General features: G+C 37.7%; 1 protein-coding gene across 1 annotated transcript; it reads right to left on the bottom strand.

The window, feature by feature from the left end:
* Window positions 1–2,744: 2,744 nt before the first annotated feature.
* On the bottom strand, window positions 2,745–12,372 carry LOC141606940 (uncharacterized). The gene is made up of 3 exons (XM_074426323.1): window positions 10,292–12,372; window positions 10,163–10,185; window positions 2,745–5,770 (listed from the first exon to the last, which is right to left on the bottom strand). Exons 1-3 carry the CDS (start codon window positions 12,323–12,325, stop codon window positions 3,295–3,297), a joined length of 4,533 nt encoding a protein of 1,510 aa, XP_074282424.1. The 5' UTR covers window positions 12,326–12,372; the 3' UTR covers window positions 2,745–3,294.
* Between the last annotated feature and the right edge of the window lie 1,019 nt (window positions 12,373–13,391).

The following is a 13,391-nucleotide window of genomic DNA, read 5'->3' as shown; positions in this document are numbered from 1 at the left end:
GCGAGACTTTTAAGCGCTTGATTAATATGTAAGTTTATAATACTGATTTATTTATAATAACATTAAGTTTCAATTTTTATTTATAGAAAAAAGCTCATTTTTGCCCCTAAAAAAATGAGTTTCTGCCTCCTTTTTTATTTTTTAAAAAAAGGGCCTTTGAGAAGAAAAGAGCAAACGAAGATCAACCCACGAAAGATTCTGATGTTGGCCCCGATTTTATTACGATAACAGGGGTACGTGCTCAACTACAATAACATTAAGTGCAAAATCTGTGTTTAATACTAATACAATACCTAAAGTTCAAGATTCTGATGTGAGCCTTCTCTCGTCTGTTTGTTTTTATGTAATAATAGGCCCCTCGCCAGCCAGATAACATACAATGTGGATACTACGCTTGCCGGTTCATGTTGGAGATTATTAGGCGAAGATATATCATTATTCCTCCAAAGGTTAGTAATTTAATAATGTGTTTATTACTTTTTTAAAATTAGAGCTAATGTTGTCATGCTTTTCGCTATATATACCATGATGTTGCTATGTTGTCTTGCTTTCGCTATATATACCATAATGTCTTCTCTTTGTTTTTTCCGCAGTATGCAATCAACCCGTCGTAATCGAGCAGTTGAGCAAAGTACTCAAATATAGATATAGACGAGGTAAGAGACATGTGGGGCAACTACGTCTTAGAATATATTAGAAATGCATGATACTCAGAGTTTAGATCAACTTATTAGTAAATTTTTTGTTGAAGTTAGGGAATGATTAGTTCATGTAAATTCAACTCCTTGTAAGTATATATGATGATGCATTCTTTGTTGTGGTTGAATTGAATCTATTGAGTTCGATGAACCCAATTTGTGATTTATGTTGGTCTTTGGTATATGGTGTGTGACATATGCGAGGTTTTTGAATGGCATGAAACCAATTTATTTTTTCAAAACATTAGGCGTTTGTAATAAAAACGGTTACTAAAAAAAACCGTTGTGAATACCTTTCACAACGGTTAATAAAAATAACACCGTTGTGAATGACATTCACAAATACCCGTGCATAATATTCAACAACAGGTTTTAATCGAAGAACCGTTGTTAAAAGTCTTCACAATTTTGGAGGTAAAATTACAACAACGGGTATTAAACAAAGAACCGTTGTTACTAAAAATTTCAACAACGGGTATGTACCATAAACCCGTTGTCAAAACACTTCACAATTTTGGAGGGAAAGTTACAACAACGGTTATACATACGACAACCGTTGTTATATTATTCCCTCTAAAATTTTGAAACACTTTCCACAACGGAGAACACCCAACAACAACGGCTTTTAACCGTGGTGAATACTTTAGACAACGGTTTCATTAAATAAGCAAACCGTTGTAAATACCTTCTACAACGGCCGCTTTAACAACGTCCGCTTTTTGATTTTACAACGGTTTTTACCCGTTGTTATAGGCTGTATCTGTAGTAGTGAAACTTTCTTTAATGACTAAACTTTGTCAGATTGAAGAACTCGTAAAGAGGACAATTTTAATTGGGATTAATTTTGAAAGGAGAAAATAAAGACAATAAAAGTGGAATAGAGAAGCAATATATAGTGAAATATTGTTATGAACTCATATCATTATGATTACCCTTTCTTTAGAATCGACCTCACCGTTGGAGTAGAAAAACTCTTTATCTATTACCACTCGAGCTAACTCTTGTTCTTTATCATTATCGTTTCTAATCAACCAAAATTCCAATAAGTGGTCACTGGAGACGACTTTGACTTAAAAATATGTGATGAAGACTTTGACTTGAAATATCTGATGACTTTAAGTTGTGTGTGCCTGCTGAAAACACGTCTAGTAAGTGTCTTACAAACATATGAATTTGAGATAATGAAATACCTCGTTGATTGTTCATTCTTAAGGAGTTAAATATCTTCAAAAATAATATTAACGCATTACAATTCAACTCAACTATAAACCGTAACAAATAAACCTGGAAAATGAGTCAATCGGGATTGGGTATATGTCGGATCAGTATGCCATGTTTAGTCACTCGATTTTCCCCCATTTACATTTTCATTTGGGAAAATTTACCTGAATTATAATTTGAAATTCAATGTGAAGCATAATAATTATACATGCACTACTTTAATTTTACAGTAATTATAGTGGAAGACGGTCTCACGGTGTGAGACGGTCCTTTAATGTAAAAAGAAGGCAAACCAATTAGCAATTCCTACATATACCTACTGAATAGATTGCACAAATTAGACCGAATTCTAAGGTTTTAGCGTATTTGGGCGAGAAAATTGAAAGACTTTGTTTGGTTGCCTTTGTAAATAATGGGAATTGGAAATTTCCATGAAATATAAAAGGGGGAGAGTGTTTGGTTGTCAATTATTTGGCAAAATGTAGGCATTCAATTTTCCTAGGCGTTTCGAATTCCTACTACACGTTAGGCACAGATGTGAGCGAAAATACGACAACCAGACTAGACCTTGACATAAAAATGCGATGACTAATGACTGATGACTGATGAATTATGCGATGCCCTCAACACATGTCTAAGGTTTCCTACATATATACTTACACAATATGTATATCTTCGATAGATTACTAATCGTAGTGGATCGTCTACTGCACTTTGCTAATCCTCATCATATTCAATAGGCATATGAGTAGGGAAAAAAAAACAGGTAATAGTTTCGAGGTAATACCCTTTTTTTGGTCGAGGTACAGGTCTGTCGAAAGAGCTACAAAATTTTTTTGGACGAAATAAAATAGCATACCTGGTATGCCGAGAAGAGGCTAAACCAAGTTGAAGCAAGAAGAGTAGAATTACAAATAATGACAGACCTGATACACAATGTCAGGTTCAGCGAGGTAATCAATTACACAACTGCGTGAGGCAATAAGTCGCTAAATCATGCGTTAAGCCCAGGCTCGCTATATAACTATCCGCTAGCGTAACAAACTTGGTAGCTGTTTTGACATGTCTTGTAGTAATCAGAAGAACTAACCATGAGTCCGGGAATACTGGCCGGACTTCTTCATCATTCCCCAAGTGCATCCCATTTCTGGCATACCTCTTTTCACCTTCAGTTACATAATCAATAGATGCAATTCAATCTTGGAAAAAGGCGTAATGTGTACAGCGAGAAACGAAAATGTTTTTGAAAATAAGAAAGTAGAAAACGGTACAACTATACAAGGATATAGATCATTGACAATAACTACACAAGTGATAAAACATGACAGATGCGCGTAGTTTGGATACATCACTACATTAACACAAACGAACCATGTTATCTCCTGTTAATCTTAGCCTTGGCTGCTCGCAGCCTCACAGCAACTCTCACATACAACCAGTTATAACCATCCTCAAGACGGCGGAAAAATGCATGCCTCCACCTCCTATTCAACACCAAGCACCCAACAACACCCCAAAAACCAGTAGCAAATCCCGACATCACAACCAAGTCCGACCCCATTTTCTCGAGTATCTCTTTATTACGGCCTTTGCCTTCATTGCTTGTACCCTTATCTTGTTTTTCAACTTTTCTTTTGCACTTCTTAGGCAAAAATTCTGCACAAAGATAAGGATTTCCGGCATAAACCGAGGCTTGGTCAGAGAGGGCTTGTAGTTGATTTCCAGTCGGGATTTGGCCTGAGAAATTGTTGTAGGACAGGTTAAGGTGGCTCAACGTGTATATTTGACCTATGCTTGTAGGGATACTTCCCCTGAGTTTATTCTTTGATAAGTCCAGTGAGATCAATGATTTCAAGCCCCCAATATTCACAGGAATGGTTCCAGACAATTGATTATACGACAAGTTGAGATTCAACAAGCCGGAAATCTTTGTCATGTCACCAGGAATGTTAGCCACCAAGTTATTACAGGAGAGGTCTATATCCACCAAATATGGCAGAGAGCTTGTATATGAACGCTCTATTCCTTGCATTACCTCACTAACGACACCACGAGCGAAATCCAACAGTGGAATAGGTGAAGTCGTGCCTTTAATGTTACTTAAACAGCGAGGGATGTATCCCGTAAAATGGTTATGTCCACAGTCCATAATTTGAAGTCGAGGCAAAAAGCAAATCTGCCTAGGAATAGAGCCACTAAACTGGTTTCCTCTAAGCCTAAGTATTTGCAGTTTCTTCAATTTGTCGACACTAAACAAGTTGAATATTTCGCCAGACAACGGATTACCACCCATGTCTAGAACACTCAAATATGTGAGATTGCTCAAGCATGAAGGGACCTCTCCGCTCAACATGTTGTCATTCAAATGCAAATAAAAATGAGGGTCAAACCCATTTATGTTTTTATTACTAAAGCATGGAATATGTCCTTCGAGCTTGTTGTACGAGAGACGTACACATGAAAGAGTTGAAATATTGGTCCAACATTTTGGAATTACCCCTGACAAACTATTATATTGAATATCTAACTCACACAATGATGTAAGTTGGCACAAAGAATTGGGGATTCGACCAGTAATTTGATTATTGGTAAAGTAGAGTATTTCCAAGTTAGGCATCGTATGACTTAAACCTTCTAGAAACGGCCCATAAATGAAATTATGTGAGAGATCTAAATCTTGCGCTTGATGATAGACTTCAGTTTTATTGTAGTTTGACAAAAACTCCCAAGAGAGCGAGTTATTAGAGAGTTTAAAGCAACTGAAGTTGATGGGAAAAATAGGATACCCGTTAAGCTTGTTGTTAGAGAGTTGCAACCAGACAAGTCGTTGCATTGTGTGAAACCAGTTGGGCATGACCCCGGAGATGTTTGCATTAGACAAATCGAGATATGATAGGTTCTTTTGAGTTTGAAGCCATGGTGGAAGCCGTCCGTTGATTTTGCAGTGATTGGCAACGAATGATCGAAGTTGAAATGGAGGCACCCAATTAGAAGACAGGTTGATTGTTAGCATGGCATGATCCATGTATAAATACGTCAATCTTGAGAGGTTAACGAAGTGTGGTTCAGACAAAACTGTACCTTCCAATGAATTGTAACTAATATCTAATATTCGCAACTTAGAAAGTTTTCCTAATGATGTTGGTTTTTGGCCACTCAATTGATTATTATTAAGTATTAAGAACTCCAAGTTTAATGGCCACCTAAGAGAGGATGCTATAGAGCTCAAATTGTTTTGGGAAACATTTAGTTCTTTTAAATTTGATAGATTCCCTAAACATGCTGGAATCTCACCAAATAACTTGTTAAAAGAAAGATCAAGGACTAGCAGGTTAGTGAGGTTACCTAATTGACAAGGAACTAACCCACCAAGAGAAGAAGACGAGAAATTGAGATGCCTGAGTTGCTTCATCAAACCCATCAATGTCGGAATTGAACTATAACTGAAGTTATTGTAGCTGAGGTCCAAGCGCTCTAGCTGTTTCAACTCAAGCAAGTAAGCCAAGGACTCGAGCTTCTCCATTTTTAGCAAGTGATTATTGTTGACTCCATTAAGGTCGAGCTTGAGAATATGGCCGGTTGTGTTATCACAACTCACTCGTCTCCATTCACAACATTCCTCACTTTCCCACGAGGATGAAACCTCTTTGTCAAAATAGGTGAGGTTGTGCTTGAAGCTGAGCAGGGCCGCTCTTTCAGAAGGCTTACATTTCACGGTTAAGTGGTTGGCCGAGTTACCCGCCTTACAGGAGTTACAGCTACAGAATCTAGTAGTATTGAAAAAGATGAATGTGTAAATCAGTAGGCAAGTTTTTACAATATTCCCATTGTTTTGAATGTAGTATGTATTTCTTGTTTAGTTTATACAACTCATGGACAAGGAATAAATAGCCTACATGCTACTGTCAGTATCATCTATTGATTGATTGCAACTTACATCATTTTGTGAGTTGAAAAGTATGGAATGTACAATCAAGTGGTGTTAGTCCAGTGGTAGCCGGGTTAAACCTTGAAGCTTGCAGAAATGCAGAAGTTGAGAGGTCCCGGGTTCGACTACCAACTGGGGCGATGATCACTTGGCCACTGCAGCCCCCAAAGGGGGTGGCTTACATGGTCCATGTGGTGGTGTGGGAATGCATGGGCCCGAGGGGGATTCAATCCCCTCGTCATCAAAAATAAAGTATGGAATAATGGTGCAAGCCTTTTGGGAAGAAATAGAAGAGTCTTGCCTTGTTTATTATTACAAGGAATTTTGGGAAGGAGTCTAAGAACAAAATCGTGCAGGCTATGCCCAAAGCGGACAATATCATACTAATGTGACGGAGTGGTGGAGGCACATTCGTACGCATAGAAGCTGTGATATCAAATAAGAAAAAAGCTAAAGAGGATAAATATAGAATAACAATTGTAATTTCTCTGATCCAAAGATTATAATTATTGTTATCAACTCATATCATTATCAATAGCGTTTTTAATCTAATCAAGTAATCAACCTAATCCTACAAGTCTTAAACCAACCGAACTTGCGACGACTGGAGATGACTTCGACGTAAAATATGTGATGAAGACTCTGACTTGAGATATGTGATGACGTTAATAAATTGTGTGTGCCTGGTGAAACCACATGGAATTATGGTACATAGATATGAATTTGAGAAAATGAAAGATTTCTGCCTCTTAACAGAGGAATACAGGTTGGATAACATCGGGTGCTTTGGGTCAGGGGGTCGAGTAGTGATAACGAGTACAGGTTGGATAACATCAGTTATTAGGGGTGTTCATTCGCGGTTCGGTTCACCGAACCTCTAATTTAATTCGGTTCGGTTCGGCAAAACTCCGAACCTAAACCGCACCGTTAGAAACGGTTATAAACGGTTCGGTTAACCACTTTAAACGATTATTAGCGGTTCGGTTACCGGTTAACCGGTAATCGTTCTATATTACTTTTTTTTCAGCTTTCGCTAATTTTTTCTAATAGTTTAATTAAATTTTCATTATATATTATACCCAATAATAAAGTCTATAAGTTAAACTTTAACATTAATCAATTTAAGAAATTTTAAATTTGGATACACTAAGAAAATTAAACGAAAGAACAGTTTTTTATATAATATTTTAATTTTTGCTTACTTTTTTGTGAAACGGTTCGGTTCGCGGTTAACCGGTTATCTAAAATTGCGAACCTTAACCGAACCTTTTCCATAATAAAGTTAACGGTTCGGTTCAATGAACCGCTTTGTCGAAACGGTTTGGTTAATCGAACCTTAAAAATGGACGGTTTTTCGGTTTTGCGGTTCGGTTTATTCTGAACACCCCTATCAGTTATCTCTAATATTTGATTACAGGACAATCAAACCTAAGATCCTTTGTAAGGTAAGTCCAAAAACAATTCAAAAACCCGGATAATCAGGTATGAAATCGAAAGCTCAATATACATCCGAAATATCATTACAGTAGCTTATATTCAGATTAAAACATCCTTATCGAAATATATAGGTGAGGTTGTGCTTCAAGCTGAGCAAGTCTAGGGATGTCAGTGGGGCGGGTTTTGGCGGGTCTCGCCCCACACCCGCCCCACTTGGGGCGGGTGCGGGTAATGATTTGATGGGTCGTGGGGCGGGGATGGGTTTCAAAAGTGTCATTCGTCGCGGGTCGTGGGGCGGGTGTGGTTATCACGTGAGACCCACCCCGCCCCGCCCGCCCCGCCTCGCATGTCCCCGCTCCGTTTATACCCGCCTTGCTCATAAACCTAGACAAATTTGTACTATATAAAAATAAAATTTATAACTTAGATAAAAAGGTTAAACCATTTTTTTCATAAACGTAGACAAATTCAATCTACTTCTTAGTTCTTACCCACCCAAATACCCAACAACATAAACCCAAAAAAAAAAAAAAAACGTTAATCCTCGAACTGTTTCGTGGTTTAAAAAACTTGTGTACTAGTTAATTAAATGTTAGATTATTTTACGGAAACTTATTTGTATAAGATGTACAAGAGTACGAGACTAGTATGTTTTAGATTCAAGATTTATATTTTTAAAATTTTTTTTGTGAGGAGATAGTTAATTTGGCGGGTTAACGGGTCCCCGCGGGGCGGGGGCGGGTTTGAAAAGTTCAACCCACTGCGGGTCGCGGGGCGGGTGTGGGTACGCATTATAGTTCGTGGATGCGGGTGCGGGTTACCCGTTACCCCTCCTCCGCACCCACCCCGCCCCATTGACATCCCCAATTCATCCTTCGGGTCAGGGGGTCGAGTAGTCATAACGAGTACAGGTCGGATAAGTAACCTCAGTTACTTAAGTAGCTTAATTTAAGATTAATTAGGTATGAAATTGAAAGCTCGCTATACTTCAGATACATCATTACAGTAGCTTAATTTAAGATTAAATCAGATTTACACCATTTAGCCTCAAATTAAACATACCAGGCGCCATAGTAGTGAATTGATTTTCGTAGTTGTCGACAAACTCCTTAAATAATAACATCAATATCGACATTCATTTATCAAGATTACTTAAATCATTCAAACTTTCTCACATTCCATAATAATATACTCCTGCAGTCGGAGGCTCGGAGCATGTTGTGCAACTCATCCTCTATTGATCCCCCTAACTCTTACAATCAAATGAGGAACACATAACTAAATTGGTTGGTCTCACAAGTCATGGGAGACCGTCTTGTACAACTCACTGACTAATTATAACCAGCCTGAAAACAAGAATTACTTCTGGTTCGTTCAACAATTTTTATGTGCGCGATTAACTTGCTTGACGAACTCCATAAACAATAACACCAATATCGACATTCATTTATCAAGATTATTTAACTTATCAAACTCACTCAGCTTCTAGAAAAACAGTACATGGCAAATGCCCCTATTATATTGTGCAAGTCAATTACTTGGAAACATCACTACATTAACAAATGAACCATCTCATTTCCTCTTGATCCTCCTAGCTTTGGTCACCCTCATATACAACCAATTATAACCATCTTCGACACGTCGGAAAACTGCATGCCTCCACCTCCTATTCACCACCAAACCCCCAACAACACCCCAAAAACCTGTAGCAAATCCTGACATCACAACCAGGCCGAACCCCATTTTCTCGAACTTCTCCTTATTATCGCCTTTGTCTTTATTGCTCCTACCCTTATCTTGCTCGTCTACTTTGGTTTTACACTTTTTAGGCAGAAAATCGCCACAAAGATAAGGATTTCCGGCATGTTGTAAGAATCTTTTATTAAAGTAGGGAATACGTCCTTTAAGCTTGTTGTAAGAAAGCCGTACAAATGAAAGAGTTGAAATAATATTGGTCAGCAATTTGGAATTACACCAAATATTAAAACCGTAACGTATATTTTTGTCCAGCCTTAAGTGTATGGCTAATGAATAATTGAGTAGAAATGAAACTATTTACACAAATATGTACATCTATAAGGCAAGATCTAAATTAGTTAATATTCTTGCTCAGGTCACCAAGAAGTCATAGAGCATCATTTTTTATTTTTGACAAATACAAATATAGTGCGCAACCGGACCAGCATATGCAATGGATTATTCTTACCTATTGTCCTTGTGACCACTGTCCCTCCCTCCCTTAAAAGTAACAGACAAACCTAAAACACATGTTTGTGGAAGACAAGACATTTGAGACGAGAAGGTGGAAGGGAAGTTAGAAAAGAGAAGGTAGATAGCAATTCTCGTTAGGATTTGGCATGTACGAGAGTTGATATTAGAAGAATAAATTAGGAGTGTAGAAAACAAATATTATTCTCGCCTATGATTCAGGGAAGGAAAACTGAGGATTACTGATCGATCACCAAGATGCCTCAGAGGCTGCAACACAGTGGGGGTAAGGACATCTTATGTACGCAGCCATACCCCTAACAATGAAATTTGTAACGAGAATTTCTTCGAGTGCTATTTCACAATTTAAGAATCACATGCATGAGTACTACTTCAATCAATCAATAGGCTAATTAAAAAATCAGAAAGCAAAGTAAGTACAGCTCTGCTTCTATAAAAATATACTCCAAATCAGAAAGCAAATAAATTAGTACTACTCCAAATCATTTACTAACAATTACGATTTGATTGCACCTTAAAATGAAGATAAGGGGCGCCAGAGTGGTGCAAAAACAATAACATCATATTGACACTCATTTATCAAGATTACCGAAATTATCAAACTCGCTCTGCTTCTATAAAAATATACTCCTGCAATATAATGTAGTACAGTGAATCACACTTGGTGTACAACTAGAAACGAAAATGTTTGCAAAGATAAGTAACGATACAACATGACTACATCAACAAATAAACCATCTCATCTCCTGTTGATCCTCCTAGTTTTGGCCACTCTCACAGCAACTATCACATACAACCAGTTATAACCATCTTCCACACGCCGAAAAACTGCATGCCTCCACCTCCTATTCAACACCAAACCCCCAACAACACCCCAGAAACCAGTAGCAAATCCTGACATCACAGCCAGGCCCAGCTCCATTTTCTCGAGCTTCTCCTTAATATCACCTTTGCCTTTATTGCTCCTACCCTTATCTTGCTCGACCACTTTGCTTTTACACTTGTTAGGCAGAAAATCACCACAAAGATGAGGATTTCCGGCATAAATTGAGGCTTGGTCAGATAAGGTTTGAAGCTGATTCCCAGGCGGGATTTGGCCTGATAAATTGTTGTAGGATAAGTTAAGGTGACTCAAGCTATATAGTTCACTCATGCTTGTTGGGATACTACCCGTGAGTTTATTCTTTGACAGGTCTAGTGATATCAATGACTCCAAACCCCCAATATTCTGAGGAATGGTTCCTGACAACTGATTATACGACAAATTGAGGCTCAACAAGCCAGAGATCTTTGTCATGTCATCGGGGATGCTACCCACCAAGTTATTGAAGGAGAGATCTATATCCACCAAATATGATAGCGTGCTCGTATACGAACGTTCTATTCCTTGGAATACCTCACTAATAGGATCAATTGTATCGGTAATTTGCGATGCATTAGGTGAAGTCATGGCTGTAAGGTTACTCAAGCAATTAGGAATGGATCCCGTAAAATGGTTATGTCCAAGATCCATGATTTGGAGATGAGGCAAGCAGCATATCTGTCTAGGAATAGTGTCAGTAAACTTGTTTCCTCTAAGCTTCAGTATTTGTAGTTCATTAAATTTTTCAGCACTAAACCATTTGAGCATTTTGCCAGAGAGCTGATTTCTGCCAACGTCTAAAACAACCAGACTTGTGAGATTGCTCAAGCATGAAGGGATCTCTCCGCTCAACATGTTGTCGTTCAAATGCAAATAAAATCCCATGCCGAAATAAGAATAGTAGGAATCACGATTATTGAAGCAGGGAATATGTCCTTCGAGCTTGTTGTACGAGAGACGTAACAATGAAAGACGAGAAAAATTGGTGAAACAATTTGGAATTTTGCCTGATAAACTATTATTATTAATATCTAGAAAATTCAACGATATAAGTTGGCACAAAGAATTGGGGATTTGACCACTAAGATTGTTGTTAGAAAGATCCACAAAGTAAAGTTGTTGCATTGTATGAAACCATCTTGGCATGATCCCTGAGATATTTGCATCTGACAAACTGAGAAGTGATAGATTCTTTTGAGTTTGAAGCCATGGAGGAATTTCTCCGTTGATGTTATTGGCTGCGAATGTTTGAAGTTGGAAAGGAGGCACCCAATCAGAAGACAGATTGAGCGTAAGCATGGTCTCAGACATGTCTAGGTCTTTCAAGCTTGAGAGGTTACTAAAGTAGGATATTTCTCCACTCAAGTTATTATCGGAAATATCTAGGCTCTTTAAATTAGATAGCTTTCCTAGAGATGCCGGAATTGCGCCCGATAAGTTGTTTTGAGAAAGGTCAAGGACTAGTAGGTTAGTAAGGTTCCTTAATTCATACGGAACTAACCCACCAATAGATGAAGATGAGAGATTGAGATACCTGAGTTGCTTCATCGAACCCATGAATATCGGAATTGAGCTATAACTGAAATCATTGTAGCTCAGGTCCAAGCTCTCCAATTGTCTCAGCTCAAGCAAATACACCGTGGATTCAAGCTTCTCCATTTTAAGTAAGTTATTAGAGTCATCTCCATTAAGATGGAGCTTGAGAATATGGCCAGTTGTGTTATCACAACCCACCCGACTCCAATTGCAGCATTCCACACCTTTCCAAGAAGATGAAACGTGTTTGTCGAAATAGGTGAGGTTGTGCTTGAAGTTGAGCAAGGCCGCTCTTTCAGAAGGTTTACACTTTAGGATTGAGCTGTTACGTGAATTCCCCTTGCAGCTACACCATCTTGTATTGAAAAATATAAATGTGAAAATGAGAAGAGATGTTATTACTACGTTTCCCATTGGTATGAAGAAACAGTGGTAATTGAATAGATGAATTAGATTTTAGTTAAACGCATAATCCCCACCTAAATGAATTACGGAGTAGATTTTAGTTAAATGTATAAAATTCATTTAAAAGGAGGGAGTATATATAAAACAAACCAAAATTACACGTTGCAAGTATGAAAGTATGAAAGTCGTCGTCTGTTGTTGGTGGCGGGTGCCAGGAAAATGTGGCAACAAAACCTTCGTTTTCTTGAAAAATTAGTGGATTACATTTGTTCATCCTAACGCATTGGAGCTAAAAATTTTAATATTTCTTTTGTACGAGTAAATATCTTACAGCTTCCAAACCTTAGGAATTGTCGCATTTATTTTTGGCACTAGGATTAAAGAATGTAAGAGATTGTGAATGGAATAGGGAGTTGTTTTGACCGATTTTTACGCAGCCTGGAATCCGCCCAGGCTATTTCAGGGTATTCCGGTCAGGGTTGATTATGGTGAGGTTAACTAATATCATCCTATTATGATGGTATTGTGGTCATACCTTTACAAGGTTTTATTATAAAGTAAAAGAGATAAATTAAAAGTAAAGAATAATAAAAGAAGACATGACACAAAGATTTATTCGTGGAAAAATTCTTAAATGGAAAAAAATCACGAGCACCAGACCAGGAGAGAATTTCACTATGTATTTTGCGTAGTATTAGAATTTCAAAATTTGTGTGACTCGTTAGCCATTACAAATGACAAAATTCAAAGCCTATTCAAGGTTAGAAATGTATTCATACTGTGATATTTTCATACATTCATTACACGGATAATTCTTTCCGGAGGAAGGATTATTGGAACTCGCGGGGGGTGTGTGTGTGTAAGGAAACTCGACCACCACTGATTCTCATGATATGGTTAAGGTTTACATTTCTTTTCCCAAATGTCGCTACTTTTCTCAAAAATAATTTATGTGGCTCATATATCTCTTATTCACGAGTTTATTAAGCCACAATATGTTTTTCTAAAATCGTAAATCTCGGAACGACGGTCATTTTGAAAAAGAAAAAAAAAACATTTTATGAATGTATGCCTA

The sequence above is a fragment of the Silene latifolia genome, chromosome 10, assembly GCF_048544455.1.
Source record: "Silene latifolia isolate original U9 population chromosome 10, ASM4854445v1, whole genome shotgun sequence".
Classification (NCBI taxonomy): Eukaryota; Viridiplantae; Streptophyta; class Magnoliopsida; order Caryophyllales; family Caryophyllaceae; genus Silene; species Silene latifolia.
Note: the sequence above shows the minus strand (reverse complement) of the source record. Positions and strands in the feature narration are given on the sequence as shown.

Bases quoted from the DNA above. Each gene is read 5' to 3' on its own strand.
- LOC141606940 (XM_074426323.1), bottom strand. From the start codon at position 12,325: ATGGGAAACGTAGTAATAACATCTCTTCTCATTTTCACATTTATATTT. The intron at 10,186-10,291 runs GTGAGAGTGGCC...TTTCGTTTCTAG, and splicing joins GGTTGTATGTGATAGTTGCT to TTGTACACCAAGTGTGATTC. The intron at 5,771-10,162 runs GTACTACATTAT...AAACTAAACAAG, and splicing joins TACACCAAGTGTGATTCACT to AAATACATACTACATTCAAA.